The sequence below is a fragment of the Podarcis vaucheri genome (assembly GCF_965113315.1).
Source record: "Podarcis vaucheri genome assembly, chromosome: Z".
Lineage (NCBI taxonomy): Eukaryota > Metazoa > Chordata > Lepidosauria > Squamata > Lacertidae > Podarcis > Podarcis vaucheri.
In genome coordinates, this window is record NC_138758.1 from 39,651,051 (window position 1) to 39,673,803 (window position 22,753).

Below are 22,753 nucleotides of genomic sequence, written 5' to 3' on the forward strand. Positions count from 1 at the left end.
TAACCCGAGGTACTGTTTCTGGGTTAGCAGAGTCTGTAACCTGAAGCGTCTGTAACCCGAGGTACCACTGTATAAGTCGTTTTGGTCTGGAGAAAAACTTCTGTAGGGCCTGTTGGGCTCCTCACACAGTAACAGAGGGGAAAATCAGGCAAGTAAATGCTGGATATGCAGGTACATCCCCACTCCTCAGGGCTTAAGGCAAAGTGGCCCTTTCCACAGACTTCCTGGTGACCCTGCTAGTCCAAAATACACACTCTCCCCTCCCCCACTTCCTACATGTCTTCCCAGAAATGGCTGCCTTCATGGTTGAATCTCTCTGGATTTTGGGCAGGGCTTGAGGTTTGTCTCCTCACACTTTGCTCGGACAGGAGGAGCCTGGGATGGGCTGTGTCTGGATCCACAGTGACATTTGCTGTCTGAAGATTTCTGAATTAAATATCTTCCTGAAGATTTTACATTCACTTCCTGCTTTAGCATCTTCTCTCTCTCTCTGTCCCCTTTCCTCTCTAATCCCAGCTTATTACATGTGTATTAATAAAAGTATTGTTACTTTATTATTATTGCCAGTGTCCATCTAGTCAAAAGGCTACTGCATTACTGGCGGTGGGGGAGGGGGAGGGGGGATGCTGAGGCCCACTGGCTGTCCCTTGACCCTTTGCAAAGCTATTGCTGGTAGCAAAATCTCTACAATGAAGGATGAGGCTAAGTGCTCTGCACACCAAAACTGGACCGACTTGTGACCACAGCATGCAATCAACTTAAGTGGTTATTGCTGTTGGTGTTGCTGAATATGCTAGTGGTTCAGGAAACTTCAGATCATTTAACTCTAATCACTTTTAAATCTACCACTTGCTGATCATCTTATCAGACAAAGTTAATATTCAGCCTTGCCTTGTGATCCTCTGGAATACAAATCTCTACACTTCCTGTGTTAAAGAGAATCCTGAACGAATGCTTTGAGAATAAGGCTGGCTTTCATTCACTCTTTCTGCTCTGCTGTGCTAGCACCCAATGATATGTAAATGTAATGCACTAAGGTACCCATTCAATCTTATTTGTTAGAATAGTTCTCGCATCTAGAGTGGGTCTTCTTTGTTTTCTTCCAAGGGTAACCTAGCCAGCACTTCATTCTGAAGTTTCAGAAACAAAGTTTGTCCTGGAATCTGTGTGGTTTCTCATTTAGAATCTATTTTGTATTTAGCCATGTCTAAAGTTTCAGTCTGGGGGACGCGGGTGGCGCTGTGGGCTAAAGCCTCAGCGCCTAGGGCTTGCCGATCGAAAGGTCGGCGGTTCGAATCCCCGCGGCGGGGTGCGCTCCCGCTGCTCGGTCCCAGCGCCTGCCAACCTAGCAGTTCGAAAGCACCCTCGGGTGCAAGTAGATAAATAGGTACCGCTTACCAGCGGGAAGGTAAACGGCGTTCCGTGTGCTGCGCTGGCTTGCCAGATGCAGCTTTGTCACGCTGGCCACGTGACCCGGAAGTGTCTCCGGACAGCGCTGGCCCCCGGCCAATAGAGTGAGATGGGCGCACAAACCCCAGAGTCTGTCAAGACTGGCCCGTTCGGGCAGGGGTACCTTTACCTTTACCTTTAAAGTTTCAGTCTATGCTTCCTTGGAAGCAAATTCCAATGAAACAGTAGAGCATATGCAAGAAGTAAATGTGAGATGTACACTAAGTAGAAAATATGCATCTGCTGCCAAGTGAGAAGCTCCCAGCATTCAGTGTGCAGGCTTCTTTAGCCCCTTTATCATTGTTGTTAAGCCATGCTTAAGCTGGGCAGCAGAAGCAGAACATGGACTAACCTTCTGTTGCTTCCTTAGAATTGCTCATATCTAGGCCAGGATCAGCTAAGCTGTGATCCTTCACATATTGCCGGACTCCCGTCTTCCATCACTGCTGACCATTGGCTATGCTGCCTGTGGCTGATGGGAGTTTGAGTCCAAGAAGATCTGGAGGGCCACAAGAAGTCAGCCTCCCCCCCCCCCCGACTATGCCATAGCCTAAAGCACAACAACCAACTCTTCTTCCTCCACCTTCTTGTCCTGTTGCGCAGTCAAATGAGGATGAGTAAGGGGATAAGGAGATAATTAAAAACAATAAACATTCTACTGCTTCCTCTAAGAATAGAGCACATTTTTGCATTTCTCTGGAAAAACTGAAAGATTACTTAGGAGGAAGTGTGCCTTTTAGGTAAATGCATCTGTAATCAGCAGGCTGGTTTTAAGCTAGGGACTGCTTACTATTTCAGTTTTTTCTGGCTGAGCTGACAGTGATGAACAAGCAACAGTTGGACATCTTGTAATGATGCTACAAGCAACGATTCCTTGAACAATGCATTGAAATTAGACGTCAGATTCTATCTTTATTTTTTTTAACTGGTGGCTTTTGAATTTTAAATACCACTAAGGCCTGGTTACTGATTCTATTGTGGATCTCTAAGCCTCCGATTTCTGTGTCATTTTTGCATGTTGATGCATCTTTCGTTTGCTTATGTGTGCCTTGTAAGCTTCTAGATCTGCAGATGCTCGGTTCGACTATAGAAAAATGGTAGTATGTTCTCTGCTATGGTGATTCTGCTCATCTTTTGTTCATGCAGGCATGTTTTGGATAATGCAGCAGGAAGCCTATGTACAATAGATTAAGAATAGCACTGAACCCTGCCGCACAATTGAAGGAAAGGATTGAACTAATATGCATCAGCAAGCTTTTTAAAAAATAAAATAAAATAAAATATTGGACAACACCAACAGCTTTTAAATTGGGAAGGGCTATGAATACACAGAAATCAAGTTTCAAACTCCAGTGCTAGTCTTAGTAAGATTGGATCCCTGCTGAAATTCTAGCAAACATTAAATTGAAGTCAAGCGATGTGGTGTAACATTTTACCTAGAATGGCACATTCCCCACATTGCTAACAAACTTGCAATTAAAAAACACACCAAATAAATAAGCTTGTATTATAAAATAACATGCCTACTTTTTTCTTTTTTAAAAACAACACTTCATTTGGAAACTAATAACATGACTTCTTAGTGGTAAAAACAAGATAAAATTTTAATCTGTGGCAAATGCTTGTCTGTGGTTGAAATGTTTATTGAACTGTGATGCCAGTTGTAGGGAATATACAGCTGTATCTCTTAGAATCTCTTTCTCAAAGGGATTGAAGCACAAGCGTTTTACATGTACCTAACCTGTTCTCAGTGCTGCTAGTTCATAGTGCATGTGATGATGCTGTAGGGGAACCCCTGTAACGGTTCACAAAGCCACTGTTACATTTATTACATAACCACGTCTTTGGTGCCAGTCTATCTATGTTATGACTTGAGATTTTTACAACATTCCTGATCTGACCAGTGTGATGTGATGCTTTTGTTTTCTGATGCTGAGATCAGGGGTCATTCTTGTTTACAAGGTTCTAAATGGCTTCCCTCCCCCTTTGCCAAGAGTTAACACACCATTACACACCCCATCAGTGTGGAAACCCAATCTTTTTCTTTTTTTATTCTCTTTCCTTTCTCTCTCTTTCCCTTTTCTCGTACAAAGCTTGTGTGTCTAATGCATCTGAATTACCAAGCCATATGCCCAACCATGGATGTTTTCCTTTCTTGTCCCATCTGACATTTCTCTGTTGCCTGATATTTATAATCCGCGCTGTGGTTTGTACAGATGTGTTTTCCCAAGGGTTCAATGAAAGCTATCTCTGCAAGATAGTAACAGCTGGGCATGTGGCAACCTTTTGTAAATTTGGCGCGTCTGCCACTCCCTTCTGTTTACTGCTTTTGGGAAGACAATTCCACTAAATAAAATTTGCAATCTAACACTGTGACTCTCTACAGACCTAACATAGCATCAAGGGAACAAAATACTGTAAAAAAAATGCTTTTTATGTTGTGTTTAAGTAACAAGGATATGACATTTCTGGGGTTTTGCTGTCAGTGTATTTAAGGCTTTCACGTTGGTTAATGTTTGCTTGAAATGTGAGTACACTCATCGGTTGTGAATTATTGTACATGAATTTTGTATCTGAGACCCACTCAAATTATATGTACTACCAATATACAATAAACATATTTGCTTAAAAGTGTGCATTTCAGCCTTCAGGAATAGGTGGGCTACACATTTTAATGAATGAAACTCAATCATTACTGTTTATCATTATTATTCTCAACCACGTTGATGAATAATAAATCTCATTACATTCTGGCTTTAAAGAAAGAAAGTATAAGAGCCCTGCTGGATTAAACTCAAAGCCTACATATAGTCTAGCATTCTGTTCTCACAGTGGCTAACAAGATGCCTATGGAACATCCATAAACAGGACATATGAACTAAAACACTCTCCTCCTGTTCCCCAGAAACTGGTTTTGGGGGGCATACTACCAATATATAGTAATTATGACTATTGAAAATCAAGGCAGTTTATTCTTGTGAAAAATAGTTAGGAAATGCCATGCTTGGTGGATTTTTTTAAAGCCTTGGATTAGAGACCAAAGAACCCACCTGCATTAGCAGTACATTGTGCTGTTTTTTCTTCCTGTGATGTGACACATTGGTCAATGACAGCAGATATCTTAAATTTGGTTCTAGAAATGAAAATAACCTGGAAATTTCTACCGAGAAGTGGGCTAAACATGAAACTATATGAGGGAAGCAATCCAAAAGGCTTTTGGGGGGTGGGGAATCAACACCTCCCCACCCACTACCAGCAGAAATGCATTTTCTTCTTGCATGGCCATCTTGGGACCAGAGTGACATTTCATTCTTGGCCCTGCCTGCTGGGGCTGATGGGCTTTGGAGCTGAGCAACACTTGGAGGGCCCAATGTTCCTGCCACCCTAGGGTAGACAACAGCTGACCCCCTCAAATGCCCCAATGTCCCGGGACATCGCGAATTCACAGATCCGGGAATGTCCCGCTATCGCTTAGCTGGCAAGGAGACTGAGAGCTGCCGCCGCTTTTCAAAGTGCGCGGGCAAACACCGCTGCCCTGCCCTTGCCTAGCGCGGCGGAAGGGCTTCAATGCTGCAGCTTCCTCGGGGGAGGGGGGCGGACCTTTCAACAAGGGGCCGGGCTCGAAGCTGCGTTCTTGGCCGCCGATGAGCAGCGCCCCGTTGCGGGCGGAGTCCGGCGCGCTCAGCTCCATGCAGTTCATGTGTACCATCCTTCTGTTGGGAGGCAGGGGGCGGTGGGGTCTTGGAGGGGACTGCCTTGGCTGGGGGGCGGGCGACGAGGAAGGAGGGTGGCCGAGGCAGAGACTGATGCACTAGAGCAGAGGAGGGAGATGATGGGGGGGGGGGGGAACAGCGGGGCAGAAGTGCCATTGCAATCCGGCGGGGCGCCCTTGCCCGGCAGCAGGAGGGGAGGAAGGAGCCGAGTGGTGGGCGGCAGCTTCGTCCACGCCCCCTTCTTCACCTGCTCCTTCCCGGCGGCCGGATCTAGCCGCGGGATCCAGCCGCGGGTGGCAAGCGGCTTTGCGGGGAAGCGATGATCTGCAGAGGGGTCTCCTGCGAGCTTTCTCTGCGGGCTTCAGCGGGGCGCCTTGTGCTCTGCTTGCCTGCCCGCCTGCCTGCCTGCTTGGAAGTCAGCGCTTTTCAGCCTGGGGCAAATCGACATCAAGGCTGCAGCTCCCACTTACTCAGGCGGGGTGGGGGATAACAAAGGAGGTAGCCGATTGTGACATGAGGCACCGTAATGATGCTACAGGGGACGTTTTTCCCCTGCACGTGGAGACAGGCTCCCAGTACAATGACAGCGCTGCCTAGCGGGCCTTTGAATTGACAGTAAAACATCAAGATTCAATTTTGTCTCCCGAAGCAGACGGATTCCAACACCAACATTTGGAAGAATATTTAGCAGCTTTGCAGAGAGACTGGGTCCAAAAAGGTTAAGTATGGATTGGACCCTGGCTGGGGCCTTCTGCCTGTGTAACTGCCCCTGAGCCCTTAGTTGGCGGGACCTCTGCCCCAGCCCTTCTTGACAGGCGGAAGAGCTTGAAACTTGGGGAATGATTTGGAAGGGATGCTAACTCATGAGAGAAAGAGGTAGTTACCCCTGTTACATCATATGTTAGACTTGGGTGGGGAGGGAGGTGGTTTTCTTTCTTTGTATATACTTTTCAAAAGTATTAACTGGTTAAAAAAGTGAAATACCTAGGGGTTAATTTGTCTGCTAAAAATTTGAATTTATTTAAAGACAATTATGAAAAATGTTGGTCAGAAATCAAAAAGGATCTAGAAATTTGGTCAAGATTGAAACTTTCCTTGTTGGGTCGAATTGCAGCTATAAAAATGAATGTATTGCCGAAGATGTTGTTTTTGTTTCAAACCCTACAGATTGTGGACAGAGTGGAATGTTTTGGAAAATGGCAGAAAGATATTTCTAAGTTTGTCTAGCAGGGCAAAAAGCCCAGGATAAAATTTAAAATTCTAACTCCTCCTTGAACTCCAAGGAACTCAGGGGGCCATCTATAGCTTCCTCCTGCCCCGAGCGGGAAATTGAGCCCTGCTCTCTCAGGTCCAAGCCCAGCACTCTAACCACTCGGCCACATGGACTCTCCTGGAATCTTGGCATGGTGGCCGTGCGTTCCATGTCACCAAGCAATGGAGGCAGTGACTGTCTGAACTGAGTTTCTGGCATCGTATTTTTCGCCCCATAAGACGCACTTTTTCCCCTCCAAAAATGAAGGGGAAATCGGGGTGCGTCTTATGGGGCAAATGCCTGCAAGCCTCGCGCGCCCGGCAGGAGGTCCCACCGGGTGCACGAGGCTTGGGGCAGCAGCCTGTCGCAGGGCTAGCGGATCGCTGCACTACACCAGGAGCTTGGGGCGTGCTGAGCTCAGCGCGCCCCAAGCTTCTAGGTGCGCGCAAGCAGTCCGCTGCCGCCCCAAGCCTCGCGCACCCGGTGGGACCTCCTGCCGGGTGCGCGAGGCTTGCAGACACTCGCCCGAAGCAGGGGGAGCCCTCCCTAGGTCTCCCCATGCTTCGGGCGACAGGCTGCCGCCCCAAGCCTCGCGCACCCGGTGGGACCTCCTGCCGGGTGCGCGAGGCTTGCAGACACTCGCCTGAAGCAGGGGGAGCCCTCCGGAGGGCTCCCTGTGCTTCGGGCGACAGGCTGCCGCCCCAAGCCTCGCGCACCCGGTGGGACCTCCTGCCGGGAGCGCGAGGCTTGCTGACACTTGCCCGAAGCATGGGGAGCCCTCGGGAGGGCTCCCCCTGCTTCGGGCGAGTGTCTGCAAGCCTTGCGCACCCGGCAGGAGGTCCCACCGGGTGCGCGAGGCTTGGGGCGGCAGCGGACTGCTTGCGCGCACCTAGAGGCTTGGGGCGCGCTGAGCTCAGCACGCCCCAAGCTCCTGGTGTAGCGCAGCGATCCGCTAGCCCTGGGAGAGCCCCGCGGCTCTCCCAGGGCTAGCGGACTGCTTGCCGGCACGCAGAAGCTTGGGGCGCGCTGACCTCAGCTCACCCCAAGCTTCTAGGTGTGCGCAAGCAGTCCGCTGCCGCCCCAAGCCTCGCGCACCCGGTAGGACCTCCTGCCGGGTGCGCGAGGCTTGCAGACACTCGCCCGAAGCAGGGGGAGCCCTCCCGAGGTCTCCCCGTGCTTCGGGCGACAGGCTGCCGCCCCAAGCCTCGCGCACCCGGTGGGACCTCCTGCCGGGTGCGCGAGGCTTGCAGACACTCGCCCGAAGCAGGGGGAGCCCTCCCGAGGTCTCCCCGTGCTTCGGGCGACTGGCTGGTGTAGCGCAGCGCACCTGGGGGGGAAAATAAATTTTTCCCCTTTATTCCCCCCCAAAAAAACTAGGTGCGTCTTATGGGCCGGTGCGTCTTATGGGGCGAAAAATACGGTAGGTTGGCAGAGGTTTGCTGTAGTGACCCTTGCTTATTTGGATTAGAATATGGCATCTTGGAGACTCCTGGAGGTAAGTGAAAGTTGGCATTTCCAGGGGACTTCGTTTTAGGACGTAAAATAATGGTATCACCAAGTTTGGCAAAGAGCTATCAAAGCTCAAAGGAAGCTTCTGTTTGTGTTTGTTGGTTTGTTTATTCGAATGTAAGCCTGTGACTAGGGAATGTCTTGTTTTTGATTTTGTATAAGCCTCTCTGGGAGCCTTTTTGGCTGAAAAGAGGAGTACAAATGCTATGAATGAATGAATGAATGAATGAATGAATGTGTTCTCCTTGTGGACCTCTCTGACCTTCATGTCTTGTTTCAGGTCACCTTCCTTCCTGCGGAGCAGCTCCTGGAGGCCAAGTTCTTCCTGGCCAGTGACCTTCCTGCTGAGAGCACCTTCGAGCTCTTGGACATCTCCAACTTGCTGCAAGAGTTCAGCGGCAAAGCAGTGGAGGTAGGATGCTGCCAGGGTAGGAGAGAAGAATCTCCGCCTTGAAGTAGGGGAGTCCACCCCATGCCATTGGGTGGCCATGACACATGTTTGTTGGGAGGGGCCTCACAATGTCAGAACAAGAACCTCAGCCCAAGGGTCCTGAGACAGCCCTACTTCCTGGTTCCATCTGAGTGACCCTCTCCTTCATCTCTGACAGGTGGAGGTGCTGCTGGAGGCCTTCCATAAGATCACTCCGAGGTCTACAATGGAGGGCAGAGAAGTGGCCATCTTAGCTTATCATCACCTGGAGAAAGTGGTTGAATACCTCCTCCAATTTTCTTTCACGTATGAGGCACTCAGGCTTCTGCCGGCCTAAGAGAGATGTTGGGAATCTCCCTGTGGGGGGAGGCCAGGCAGCTGGAGAACCCGCTCCCCACAGTGTCAGCAGCCAGTCTCCAAATCTCTTCCTCCCTCTGGATTCCCAGCTGATTTGCTGCCTCATGGCAACAGACAGAGGATTTGGAGGGCTCCTGCTGTGGTACCATAGCCAGGATTAGGTCCTTTAGCAGGAAGAGCAACAGAGCAGAAGCCGAGAAGGCAGGGACAGGCCTCTGTCCTCTAGGCGAGGCAGCAAGGGGTGAGATTGGTGCAGGTTCCCCCTCTCTTTTTGCCATCTGCAGAGATGCAGCAGCACAGAGGGGCTGATCCAGATCACTGAGGGATCCTTCTGGAGTGCAGGAGACCAGGGAAGACCAAGCCATTTCCACTCTCTGTGGCATGGCAGCAAGCAGTAGAGTTCCTGATGGAGCCGGACCACCTGTGGAGGGGTCAGGTTTAGAGGCAAAGCGCCTTTCTGGCCCCTGCACCACTGCCCAGAGAACTATGAACTCAGAGTTCAAGGGCCAATGGCAGAGGCCCAAATCCTGAAATGATCTGTGATTGGACATCATGTATTGAATCAGGAGCTCAGAATCCATAGTCCAGACTCAAGCTCAGGCAAACACAGACCACTGAATACATAGCATCCGCCCTCCCCAATTTAGACGGCAACCCCAATGGGGGTTCCCCAACATGCATCCTTCGGAATTTGGACCTCACCCCTACTATTTACTTTGAGTGATCATTTACTTTAAATATTCTGTGGCTCATGTCAAGGCTCCGGATTGTCTCCAGTTTTAGTTCTCTTCAGAGTAGACCAATTGGATTTGATGTACGTGATGAACTTAGGTCCATTCATTTCAGTGGGTTTGCTCAGCACAGAACATAGTTGGAGCCAACTCTTCATCTGTAAGTAAGACTACAGATGGTGGATAAAATGAGAACCCATCTAAACCTCCATCAGAAAAGTGTGTTGTGGGGACAAAGAAAGTATCCCATCTCATCACCAAAGAGTTTCTTTCTCTTTGGGTCTCTTGAGCTGCTTATCTAGAATATGTGGGTCTATCCCTGTAAGGAAGCACTGGGCCACCTGCTTACCTGGCTGCAACATGATCACCTACATATCTGGAAGCTCAGACTCAGAGGGATATCTCTGCTTTTGGACTCTGACAGGGCAAGTGATGCTTAGAGGGAGGGCGCGAGAAGGATTTAGATTCAAATCACAGCCAAGCACAAGTCTGTGCTAAAAGAATAACTGTTGGGCCTTTCAGATCTTTGAAAAGAGTATTTCTTTTGTTCGTGTAGTACCCTGAAGATGCTGGCTGTAAGCTACTGTGGTCTGGCTGCCCATGCAAGTATTATGGAACAACTGCTTTCTGGACTGCACATTACATAATACACTGTTAAGGAGGAATGGTCCTAGGCATTCTTTATTCTGAATAGGATCTTTAAACCACGAAATAATTTGGTTGAAAGATGAACTGTCCCTCTGTTCATGGGGTTCTGCATGACAATGTCTAAATACATTGTTTACTGCTGTGAGAGCTGGGTTGGTTTTTAGCATCAGGCAGTGTATTAATTCTGTGAAACCATTAAAACCATTCTGCTAAAACAATTAAAAAGCCCTTTCCAGCCTCAACAGAAGGACTTCTGCAATTCCGTCCTGACCTGGTGAATCTGGCTTGCCATACTCCTCAGGGTCAATTTATTGTTTTGGAAAAGGAAGGGTGGCGTTGTGACTGGAATGCAAGGAAAATGTTCTGGCATGTGGGGTGTTCCTCTGGAGCACCGTCTTTTGGAAGCCTGCATGGAAAACAGATGCCCAGGCACCGCCTTGGAGCAGAGTCATGTTTGCCCCCAGTGCTGCACCAGGGGGAGGGGAGGGGACTGGCCAGCCTCAAAAGACCCCAGTGGGCAGGGGCCCTGATCTCACCTTTTCTGCTGGGGAAATTAAACAGCTCTGATGAGAGACATAATCTCTTTTGCTTTTTGCCTGTGTGAGGAAAACTTCATCTGGGCAGGCAGCAGCCATTGAACTTCTGGGGCTGCTTCAGGGCAGAGCTAGAGACCAAATGCTTCCTAGAACAACTGCAGGAGCCATTCGAGAACTGGTCATTGTCATTCACTTCAAAGATGAGGCCAAGGTGGCCAAGGTGAGGCCAACAAGGTTGACTTACTCAATAGGAGGGAGAGGTTCTCAGGAGCTTCAGAGATTGTCTAGCTTTTGGAGAACAACTACCAGTAATTTGTACAGTACTGCATTCCTCCTTCATCATCCCATTTTCTATTTCCATCTTGTAGCCAAACCATTTTGGATTGTTGGTCCATCTCCGGCTCTCAGGCATGGCTCATGGAAGGGGAGGACGGGAAGAAAATGCATAAAGTAACTTACAGTTTATGTTAACATTTGTTAAGGTTTTTTTGTAAAAAAATCAATAAATAAGTTTTTTTTTTTAAATAAATAAAATGCTTGGTTGAGAACTCTTCCTTGAGACTCTTCCCCAGCACATTGTCTCTGACCTAGTCCTGGGGTCCCCACCTCCTCCTCCTCCTCCTCCTTCTTTGGCGATCATTCGTAGCCAAGTAAGCTTCTTCCATGAATATGGTCTTAACAATGAGTCCATAAGTGACTATGGAGGCCAATTTTGGATCCACATGTCCTTCCATAGTGGGGACATAGGTTTCCAGGTGGGAGTTGATTACGGTGAGGATTTGCCAAATGTCCTTTCCTCTTAGCATGTTTCTCCCTTCTGTCCTGAGTTTGAGCATCTTCAAACTCTATGACACATTTGATAAAGGCTGTTGTCCAACTGGAGCGCTCGTAGGCCAGTGTTTCCCAGTTGTTGGTGTTTATACGACTTTTTAAAGATTTGCCTTGAGAGAGTCTTTAAACGTCTTTTGTTGAGCACCAGTATTACACTTTCTATTTTTTAATTCAGAATAGATAGTTGCTTTGGAAGACAATAATCAGGCATCCACACAACATGACCAACAAAGTTGATGTTGAAGAATCATTTGCTTCTTCCAGTACACTGGCATTAATTTGCCTGTCTTCCCAAGTGAGATGTAACATTTTTCAAAGACACCATTGATGGAATCTTTCAAGGAGTTGGAGATGGCATTTATAAGTGGTCCATGTTTCACAAGCATACAGTAAGGTTGGTAGTACAACAGCTTTATAAACAAGCATTTTTGTTTCCCTGCAAATGTCCAGTCCTCAAACTCTCTGCACTTCAATCAGGAGACGTTGGAAGCTCTCCAAGTTGGTGGCCATCACTGCCTCCTGTGGCAGTGAGTTCCATAGTTTTAACTACGTGCTGCATGAATAAGAGTTCTGGTGTTATGAGATAAATGTTTTGTTATTTATTTATATTCCACCCTATCCCTGGAGGTTTCAGGGCAGCTCACAGAACAAAACTAGAACACAAAATCACAAAATATATAATTATCCATCTGCAAGGATCTTCTAATGAGCAATTGTGACAAGTACTGTATGGCTATGGATCTTTGCCAAGGGTTTCATAAGAAACACCCCTTCTGTTTTTTTTAAAAGCAGGCAAATTGACTCTGCCACTGAATAGAAGATTAATATGTAAAGCAAAACATCCCATGAACCAGCACAAAAGAGGCAGTTTTATTGATTTTAGAAAGATTGGAGGTGGTGGTGGGAAAGGGGAGGGAGACATGAGACTTTTGCAACTGCTGATCTATAAAAAGCAGCTCAGCCAGCAAAAGGAGCTGGAAATCATGTTGATGAGTGCCTGAGATCCTGATGAGGTTGCTAAAACCCAGCTCTGAAGCTTGCATTTCTGCAGCTGAGCAGCTGAAAGCAGATGCATAAAGCATCAGATTATAAAAAACACCCTGTTCATCTGAAATGTGGAGCTTTAAAGAGCACCTTTGACTGAAGAAAATATCCTTTATAAAAATATATCTCTTTAGTCTCACTGAAGAGGATGTCCCTATTTTCATTGCAGAAATGTTGGAGGGCATGCAATAAATTAGGTGGGCCACGGCATCTGACTTGGTATAAGGCAGCCTCCTAGGGGACCCGGGTGGTGCTGTGGTCTAAACCACTCAGCCTCTTGGGCTTGCTGATCAGAAGGTCGGCTGTTCGAATCCCCACGATGGGGTGAGCTCCCATTGCTCTGTCCTAGCTCCTGCCAACCTAGCAGTTTGAAAGCACGCCAGTGCAAGTAAATAAATAGGTACCACTCTGGTGGGAAGGTAAACTGTGTTTCCGTGCACTCTGGCACTCGTCACGGTCCTCTGTGCGCCAGTAGCGGTTTAAACCTGCTGGCCACATGAACCGGAAAGCTGTCTGTGGACAAACGCTGGCTCCTTCGGCCTGAAAGGGAGATGAGCACCACAACCCCATAGCCGCCTTTGACTGGACTTAACCATCCAGGGGTCTTTTACCTTTACTTTTTACCTTAAGGCAGCCTCCTGTGTTACTATGTGATTTACATTTAAAGCATATGGATTCTCTTAAAAAACTCGTTTGTTAGGGGTGCTGGGAATGGTAGCTCTGTGATGGGTAAACCACAGTTTCTAGGATTATTGGGTTGGGGGGGGGAGCTATGTGATTTAAATCTATGGTGCAATGCCCTCAGCAGTGAATTTTATATTTAGAAATAGGGAAGACACTTAGTGTTACATGGGGAAAGTGTTGAGGTGTGAGATAATCAACCTGTAGCCCTCCAGATGTTGCATGTAGTCCTTGGGGATCATGGGAGTTGGGACCCCAGCGACAGTAGCTGGAAAGCCACAGGTTGACTACCCCTTTGGGGGGATTCACTCCAAATTTATTTTATTTATCTGGAGTGTTTATAACCTGATGCCCATTGAATATTTTGAATCCAAGTTGGGAATGACAAAATTGACATATACAGGTGAGAGAGATAATAACCATATAAAAATTTATTAGCCCTTTCACAAAAACAAATCAGCACTTTCCTCACAAAGCAAAGGACAGCAATTAAAAAAAGTCACAGTCTGCTTTGGCAGAGACTTGAAGCGAGTTTACTTAAGTGTAGGCAGCTACCTCTTTATTAAAAAGGAAGAATATTTTTTATATAACAGCAAAGAACAAAATGGTGTTTCTTTCATTTTCTGTACAGCCTGCATACACGCCTCCCATTTAAATCACCTTTATTGGGAACAGTAGTTTGCTAAAGGTGCTATTGGAATTGTAGGTCTGTGAGGGCAAACCACAGTTCCCAGAATACTTTGCGGGGTGAGAGTTAAGCGTGTGCTTTAAATGCATGATGAGCGTCCTTTGAGCGCCTGCCTCCCGCTATGTCCCGCCTCCTCGAACGTCGTCCTGAGGCGAAAGTGGGAGGGGCGCGACGTGTGACGCAAGTACCGCCTCCATTTTTTTCACATCCGCCCTTTTTCAGTCACGCGAGGGGTGGGGCCTCTTTTTTAGCCACGCCTCCGAAGTGGTCACGCCCTCCAACTTTATATCGTCTCCTTCTCTACACACACTTACACACAAACAAACAAACAGCACCTCTCTCTGCGCACGCGTCCCTAGTCCCTATCTCCCACGTCACTTCCGCCAGCCGGTGGTGACCGTGTTTCCGGGTCCGGCTGAGTGGTTGAGGCGTCCGTTCTGTCAGGAACCAGCCGGTGAGTTAAGAGAAAGGGTTTTATGTTCCGCCTTTTCTTTTCCTTGGACTTTAAAGGGTGCGTGAAATGTCAGTGTATTGCGGTCGTTGGGGGTGGGTTTCTGTTTTGCTTTCTGGAGGGTGTAGTAGTGTTGGAAAGAAAGGTGAGACGGTAAATACGGAAAATAGGGAAGGTTTGGCGCGGCTGTTAAGAGTCTCCGTCTTCCCCGCTCAATTACCATATTTATTGCCTATAAAAGGACCAAGAAAAAGATGCGAGAAAGTGTTAGGGTTCCCCAACGCTGTTCTTCAGGCGGCATGTAAAAGGAAAAGGGTTCGAGGAGGGAAGAGGGGAAGATTCAGGCATCGTTATTCATTATTTATTTATGAATTATTCTTACACTTACTTCCCACTTTTTCTCCAAGGAGGTCAAGGTGGTGTGCACACTTCTTCGCGTTTTATCCTCACAGCATTTCAGGCTGAGAGATAGTGATTGACCCAGGGTAACCCAGTGAGATTTAATGGTTTTAACAGAGATTTGAACCGGGGTCTTGCCGCTCTTCATTGGCTTTCACAGTAATGAGGGGAGGGAAATACCTACTTCTCTTTTTCCCTCTTTCCAAGCCTTGCCCCACCAAAGCCTGATTTTGTACAGTAAGTGTGAAGAAGACTTCTACGTAACTCAAAACCACACCACTGTTTTGCAGCATTTTAGTTGACCCAAATAAAGGTATGACTCCAGTGACTTTTTGTTTTCCTTTTTTATGTTGTGACTTTTGTATCATTATTGTTAGTGTTAACCTTGAGTCCTTCTAGATGGGGCTTAATTTACAAACAGGGTATTGGTAACGTGTGTGTTGTAATTTCCCCTGAAAAGAATAAATCCAGATTTAATTATGGGGTGAGTGATGGGATACACGCTAGCATTTTGATGCTAGCAACATTGTTTGGGCACTGCAGAAAAAGGAAAACACCTGGCATGCCTCAGAAGCTCTGATCCAGTAATAAAACTATATTTGGAATCGCCTACTTGATGTTTTTTATTGTGCTTTATTCAAGAGCAGGGACATCAAGTCTTTCCATGCCTCCATATTTTGCTCACACAACAAAGCTGGTCCAAAGGTTATCCACTGAGGTTTGTGACCAAGTGGGAATTTCAGACAAGATCTTTCCTGGCCGAAACATCCATACCATAATGCCCTTTGCGATCCTAAATGTACCGTACTTATAGCACAAGAAGAGCCTTTTAGGGTCAGACCTCAAAAGACGCATCTAGTCCAGCATTCTGTTTTCATAGTGGCCAGCCAGATGCCCATTATGGGAAACTTGCTAGCAAGAACTGAGAGTACTTGCTAGTGCATAAGCCCCCTGGAATACAGGTGGGGCAGGATTGCAATGTGGATCTGGTTGCATTGAACATGGATATTATAGTAGCAATGTAAACAATTAGGGGTTTGCTATTCAAAGGTAAAATGGTTAAAGATAATGTTATGCAAATTTTGGAAGGCAAGAATCAAATTTATTTAAGATGCTTAAAGCAGCTTCAAATGTGTGTATTGACTCATGCTCACTGCTTCGTGAGATGGTTGGTTTTATTTTTAAGCTTTCTCTTCTTGCTGTCTTCTACCCAAAGGGCCCCAAAATAACTAATGGTAGTTTAAGGACAGTGAATAAGGCAGAGAAGCAGCCTTTGCCAATCCGGTGCCCTCCAGATGTTTTGGACTGCTATTTCCATACAGCATGGCTGTGCTGGTGTGGTCTGAAGGAGTTGTAGCCCAGCACATCTAGACAGCACCAGGTTAACAAAACAGTAGTTACGATAAAGTATGGAGTAGAGCAGAGCACCAGTACCAAACCAGGTTTTAAAAAGCCAGTTTAAAGCTTTGTTTTAAAGAAACCTAAAAGTCTCCACCTGTCACTGAAAAGACGTTGAATTGCCACAGCTGAAAAGGCCTTTTTGGGTCACAGCCCAGCTCACTTCTAACAAGTGGAATCCAAAGAAAGTCTTCTTAATATTACCTTAGTGTCTGGACAGGTCCATATATAGGAGAAAATAATCATTAAGGTAGCTGTGTTAGAATTTTAAACTAACACCTGCACATTGAGTTGTGTCTGAAAGATTATCAAAAGATGTCTCATATGCCCAGTCCCATACAGCAGTCTTTTCTGTAGGAAGAATATAAGACAGAAGTGCAGCTCATCGTAGCTGCTCCTAAGGGGGTTTGCCTCTACTGCAATAAGCAACTGATAAGGGGTAAATACAGTAATAATTACTGTAGTGCTTAGCAGTAGGATCAGTGATAAGAGATCCCTTATCTCCTGTCTTAGCACTTAGTGCTTACACTGGAGATAACAGATCTGTGTGCCTGATATATAGCGTGAGCATCACTTGTCTTAAAATGATCCCACAGGCCAAATTTGACTTTCCCCACCCCTTCAGTAACAGGTGATGGTGGGGAGTGCATTGACATTACTGTAGTCTAATGTGAGTTGGTGGGAAACTGAATATGGCAAGAAATTCAAAGAGCATCATACCGGGGGCCAAATATAATCTCTCGGAGCCATAATGTATAAATAAAGAGGGCCTCTGGCTATGTTCTCAACTATATGTAAATAACAGGCATGTGTAAGTTAAAAATGCTTTTCAAACATTATCTTAGAAATTGCATTAGAAAAGCTAAAAAGTTTAGGAATAATTTATTAACATTGCCTGCAATTAGTCATTTGCTTCCACCATCCCACCTGCTTCTAGAACTAGAGAAGAGTGCTTCCTGGTTGGCAATAGTGATTTCTGGGCACACAAGCTATGGTACCTCTTGCTAAGTGTTGGTTCAGAGTGGATCCTGTAAGTCATCCTTTTGGTTCAAGTTTGAGGGTGTCATCATGAGATTTGGTAGTGAGAGGCAGAGTTAAATATGTGGGGAAGCTGAAGTTACTATCACAAATCAGCCTGCAATGTTCATGAAGTACTTTCAAGGTCAGCATGTTGGACAGGTGGTGTCAGGTGTCCTATAGCTCCTGCAGGGCTGTCAGGAAATCCAGTGAATAATTCATGGTTGCTCAGGGAGATGGTGTTAGGTAGACAGAGAGGCCGAGCCAGGAGATGGTAATTCCCCTTCATGTGGCTTCAGTGAGACCTCTTCTTGAGTTTTTTTATCTTGCATTGGGGGCCCTGCTTTGATGTTGCAACCTGTGTTCTGCCTCTTGCTTATGGCGCATGTCACGGGCCCCTGTGACTTCCAACATACTTGAAGCCAACAAAATCAGAAGAGCCAAGTATTGGTATGGGCCGGAATTTCTAATGATGTTTTAGTGTTGTGTCTCATTCTGTCTTGATAGCTTGAGCCCATCAATCAAGGGCACATCTTGTGGTTTAAATTTTACAGTCAATTTTAAAGCCTTATGGAGTTTATTTTTATTGGGATACTTGTAAATATTGTAAAACATGGCTCAGAATCTTTTGTATTGGTTTTAAGAAAAAGATGAAGGAATTGAAGACTGTTAAAAGGTCTGAAACCTGAGTGCAAATGTGGTTCCCAGTGACAGTAGCTTCAAAAAACAATAGTTACGATTTTGTTTTTAGATTTGACTAGTATTGTATCTGTTCCAGTACTTTGGCTTGCATTGAGGTTGGGGTGGGTGGACAGAAGAGAGTTGGAGAGCAATGTAGGTTTAGAATTCAAGGAGTTCAAAATTGTTCCAAACATAGATTTTGATCTTGAGCTAATTCTTGCAGATTGCCTGAACTGTATTGTCATATTTGGTCATTACAAATGCACCCCCTGAACTGTATTGTTGCTGAACTGTATTGTCAGATTTGGTCATTATAAATGCACCCCCTTAATTTTGAAACAGCACTGGTCAATGAGCCCCTTGAGGGAGAGGAACTGATTGGATGGAAGATAAATCAGGCACAGACTGCTGTGTGTTTGTGCCTTGACTGTCTGAACTGCGGTGATCCTGCCTTTGAGGGCCTGTCTGGTTGTTGAAGATGTTTGCAAAACTAAAGAAGAAGATTGCGGAAGAGGCAGCTACTTCTCCGCGGCCAGGAGGGGTGGCTAGAATGCCCAGATCGGTCAGCAAGGAGTCCATCACATCTGTAGGAGCAGATTCCGGGGATGACTTTGTAAGTGCCAAATGCTACGTTTTGCTATCTAGTTTTTTTTAAAACAACTATGTGTTGATTTGCTCAATTTTATGTTGAAGTCTACAGAATACAAAAGCAAACCTAAAAATGTTATGAATCTTTCTCTGGTGTGGTTTGGTCCTCTTGAATGTCGCAGTACCAATTCCTTTTGTCCAGGAGAAGAAATGGGGGAAGTGCACCAGGTGGTAGCACTGATAGTGTGGGCTGAATCCAGCACTTCATTATCACACCAAATTTTCAATAAAGCAGTATGTTCACCTGTCAGTCACCTGATGTAACTCTGACAAGTGAGTGATGTTGACTGGTGAACAGTGCGGGGTTCACTTCTGTGTTGGCAAGGGTATCAAGCAGCCAGTATGACAACTTCTATGCAATTTAGCATATAAAGGCAAAATTCACTAGCACCTCATAAAGATGGAGGAAGACCAATGCTGAGTTGAGAGGAATGAGCCTATCCAGCTAGTGTGACATTATCTAATCATAAGAGAAGAATTGAGAGCACCATTTTTGCTACTGGAAGGGACAAAACACTGCCAATGCTTAAAAAACTGTAGCATGATGTAAAAACTGCAGCAAAGTGCCATTCTCCTCTCATCTCTCCCCCTGCTCCCCGTGGGCAGGCTCTTTTTTTGTTGCTGTTGCTGAAATGGACAAGTGTGTTGGACTGTTCATTTCTGAATTTTTGAAAGTGAGTATCCCTACTATATATCTCTTAATTCACTAAGCCCTCAGATGGAAGCAGCTCCAGGGAGGACCTCTCGTCTCAGCTCTTCCGGAGGAATGAACAAATCCGGAAGCTGGAAGTCAAGCTGTCTGGTAGGTGCCATGTTGGGGGTGAGGGGTTAGCTTAAGAACACAGGTGCTCCCTGTTGTATAGACAACATTCAGAAGTCATACCTGTTCAAAGTACAGGGTGAGCCAAAAGTAGCCCTCTAGGCCTTCTAGACTCTGTCCAGGCCATGCCTTTCAGTGGCCTGCTCCACACTGTCCTCTAGCATGGCCCAAATGTGTCCTTGGATGTGATCATGCCTCTTGCTTGTGTAAATAGAGGGTGGAAAGGGATTTATGTATTTTCAGAGACCCTCTGATATTTACATGGCCAAAAAGTAACCTGCTATACAAAAGAGTCACATCCATTGCTTTCCCCCACTTTTGCTTCTAGCCCTGCCCACCACTGGCATGTCTCCCCACCCCCCACAAAGGTTGTCTACAAAGGAATGCAGCCCTCAAGCTGAAAAATGTCCTTTATCCATTGCTAGAGTGGGCAGCACAGCCACCCTGCCAAAAAAAGCCATTCCTGTTTTTAATTACACTTATGTAGTCCACTGCTGTAAGACTCCATTAATCCTTCCACTGTCTGCACTTGGATAGGAGCAAAAAATGACCATTGCTCTTCTAACATATGATGATAAAACTGCTTCCATTCTTTGAGCCAGCGTGGATGGTGTATGTGTGATTTTATAGAGCATCAGGGTCTTGGTTTACACATACTCTGTGCAACTATACTATGGGCTACCAAGAAAGGAATGGCCTGCTGGAGCCACTCTGCTGGTCTTGGTAACTTGCCCTGCCCTTTCAGCAATGTTTGATTCTCTGTTCCTAGCAAAATTCCTTCTGTCTGTACCTCTTCTTCATACTTCATGTGCAGTAGCAGTATTTTGTTTTGCCTGGTGTTGAGGTGTGGCCGTTTGCCTCACCTTCCTTAACAGAAATGATTTTCAAACAAAGGAAATCATTATTCCTCTTCACTCACCAGGTTTTTTTCCTCCCCTTCTCCCGGTTTTTTCCCTCCTGTCTGCCCATCTCTGGTTGGTGCTGCTGCCTCCTTCCCCCAAGATTACGCCGAGCAGGTCCGAAACTTGCAGAAGATTAAGGAGAAGCTTGAGAACGCATTAGAGACCCATCAGGATTGTACGTACCCATCTTCTTTCCATTTCCCTTTAAAAAAGGGCTTAGAAGCCTCAGGAAGTAAAACTGTTTTTTGAACTTGAGCCAGCCAAGAAAATTATTATTTGTGCTTGCTTGCTTGCAAATGAGGATGAAGGCACAGTTTGTAGGCCAGCATGGACTTTAGTCTGGCTGTTCGAAACAGGTTTATCACTAGCAAAATCCTGAGGGGAGGAGGCAGCGTGTGAGCCTGAATCTCATTCTTGAAATGGTAAGCTGTGGTTTGGCATACACTTGAGCAGGCCCCTTATTTACTTCCTCATTTGTGGGAAAGCAGATGAGGGGTGAGATTTGGGCCTAGGAGAGAGTCAGAACTTAATGTTGCTCAGTATAGTGCTGCCTGAAGTGTAGCTGGGACACTGAAAGAAGAGAAAGTGAAATGAGCAGAGAACTGTGAATGGTTCTTTATTCTGAGAAGTATAATACATACAAAACATAGGCATCTCTCATACAAAGTTCTCAGCTGCTATCTGCAGCTTCTGAAGGACCTGTGCAAGGTTCAGAGGTTTTTGAATAAGCAGGGGGAGCATCCGCCCCAAACCCCAGCTTGGGTCCTGTCGAAGAGTTACCTCATTCTGTGGAGTAATGTTCTGCTGATGGGGCAGTACCAAGGGGCAGTGCCGGAACACATGCTTTCCATATGGAAGGTCCTGGTGTGATTTCCCCCCACCCCTGCCCCAAAAATCTCCAGTTTAAACAATTTCAGGCAGTAGTGGGACTGCCCCACTAACCTCAGTCTACCCACAGCCAATATCTGCCTGCCTGTTTTCTGACTCACAACAGTCCAGGGGATGGCACTGCCTGTCAGCTCGCTGCTCCTTAATCTCAGTGTTGCCCTTGTAGAACTCTGCAGGGAGGGGGAAGAGGACAAAACTAGAATTGGTTAGCTCCACCTATCACTGGCTGTGCCTCCACCTACCATTGGACTCCCTGCCTTCTGCCCTACCAACCCCATTGGGCACCAGCCACTACTGATTTCAGGTAACAGTCATTAGCAATTAACACTTTGCTGAGGGACTTGGGGACCTACGGCCAGTCAGAGCAGGCAGCATTGGAGTAGCCTTGGCTCACTGTTAGGCAGTAACTTGCACTCCTAAGATGGAATGAGTCTGGGCCTTGGGCACAGCAGCACCCAGGTGTTTCTCCGGCTCATGTGTTGTCACCCGCAGCCTTTGTGAAGAAGCTCCAAGAGCAGAATGAGGCTCATCAAGCCAGCACGGCCAAGATGGCAGAAGGCACGGTCTTGGCTCTGGAGAAGAAGGACCAGGTCAGTCAGGCTCATGAAGCCTTTGTTGCCATGCTCCCAGAAGTTCTGAGATGGGTGAGGAGAGGGACAAGCCTTCCTGGACAACCCCACTCTGCCAAGTCCTCACTTTTTTCAGGCTTAGCACGGTCATTGCAGGGAATGATGGGGTTTGTAGTCCCAACAATCATTGAGGGGGCACTTTCCCCTCCCATTCCTACTCTCCCAGAAATAGTCTCTCAAGATGGTTATTATTTGTTAAATTTATTAGTAACTTTTTTTGCCCTGGCAACTCAGAGCCACTTACAATTACAGTGGTACCTCAGTTTTTGAGTGTCTCAGAAGCTGAACGTTTTGGTTTTTGAAAGCCGAAAACCTGGAAGTAATTGCTTCCATTTTCAAACGCGCCTTGGAATTCGAATGAATTCTGCTGCATGTTTTTCAGTTTTCTCCATTGAACTTGCAGTCAGCCTTTTGCTGGCTTTTGAACATTGGAGAACTTGAACGGTCTTCTGGACTGTTTTTGTCTGGTGCCTAAAGATATGTAATGATGGTGCCAGGTGAGCCTCCCTGTGGGGAGAGCTTTCCACAAGTGAGGAGCCATCACTGAAGATTGATTGATTGTATTTCTGTGCTGCTTTTCATTGAAATGAATCCCAAAGTGACTTACAAACAATAAATAACAATAACATAATAAAACGCAGTAAAACATTACAAACACAGCATAAATCATATAAAATAACAAACAGTCATGCTCCTTCTCTCTGAGACTGTCCCTTTAAGGAAGGGAGCCTCTCTGTGATGCAATAACAGCACCAGTTGCTGTTGCTCCTTTGAACTGTGCAGGACAGATGGTGTAGGCTCTGAACTTTTCTGCTCCCTGGTTTGTTGCCAGCTTCTCCCTCATTATAGCCCCTCTGGCATGCAAATGTTGACCTGTCCTTTTCTTCCTTCCCAGGAATGGAGGGAGAAGCTGTCACACCTTGAAAAGGCAAGTAGCTTACTTAGAGCTGGGCCCTAAAATGTGCAAACAGACAGGATCTCATTTTTGGAGGCTGTAATCTTCTCTTCCTCCCCTTCTCAAGTAGACTTCAAATTTAGTTCCCAGCTGTGC

General features: G+C 46.4%; 2 protein-coding genes across 12 annotated transcripts in view; both read left to right on the top strand.

Moving 5' to 3' along the window:
- The first annotated feature begins 5,500 nt into the window (after positions 1–5,500).
- Positions 5,501–9,189, top strand: LOC309523707 (uncharacterized protein). Of its 3 annotated transcripts, none has more exons than XR_014215541.1 (3): positions 5,501–6,038; positions 8,204–8,335; positions 8,532–9,189. XR_014215541.1 is itself a non-coding variant. In XM_082207785.1 (3 exons), the coding sequence occupies exons 1-3, from the start codon at positions 7,886–7,888 to the stop codon at positions 8,688–8,690; spliced, it is 315 nt and encodes a 104-aa protein (XP_082063911.1). In that variant the 5' UTR covers positions 7,837–7,885; the 3' UTR covers positions 8,691–9,189. The 3 variants fall into 3 exon arrangements, 1 of the variants encoding a protein (XP_082063911.1); XR_014215542.1 differs by having other exon boundaries at positions 5,501–5,880; XM_082207785.1 differs by lacking the exon at positions 5,501–6,038 and adding an exon at positions 7,837–7,909.
- Positions 9,190–14,175: 4,986 nt separating this feature from the next.
- GOLGA1 (golgin A1) overlaps positions 14,176–22,753 on the top strand; it is a 37,736-nt gene continuing 29,158 nt past the window's right edge. For 6 of the 9 annotated variants that reach the window (XM_082207679.1, XM_082207682.1, XM_082207683.1 and 3 more), the window contains exons 1-6: positions 14,176–14,323; positions 18,158–18,428; positions 19,175–19,265; positions 20,286–20,360; positions 21,566–21,663; positions 22,598–22,630. In XM_082207679.1, the coding sequence (XP_082063805.1) occupies positions 18,294–18,428; positions 19,175–19,265; positions 20,286–20,360; positions 21,566–21,663; positions 22,598–22,630 (432 nt within the window). In that variant the 5' untranslated portion in view covers positions 14,176–14,323; positions 18,158–18,293. Of the gene's footprint in view, positions 14,324–14,360; positions 14,381–14,926; positions 15,033–18,157; positions 18,429–19,174; positions 19,266–20,285; positions 20,361–21,565; positions 21,664–22,597; positions 22,631–22,753 lie in introns of those variants that run through there. The other 3 variants (XM_082207680.1, XM_082207681.1, XM_082207687.1) reach the window with 3 other exon arrangements.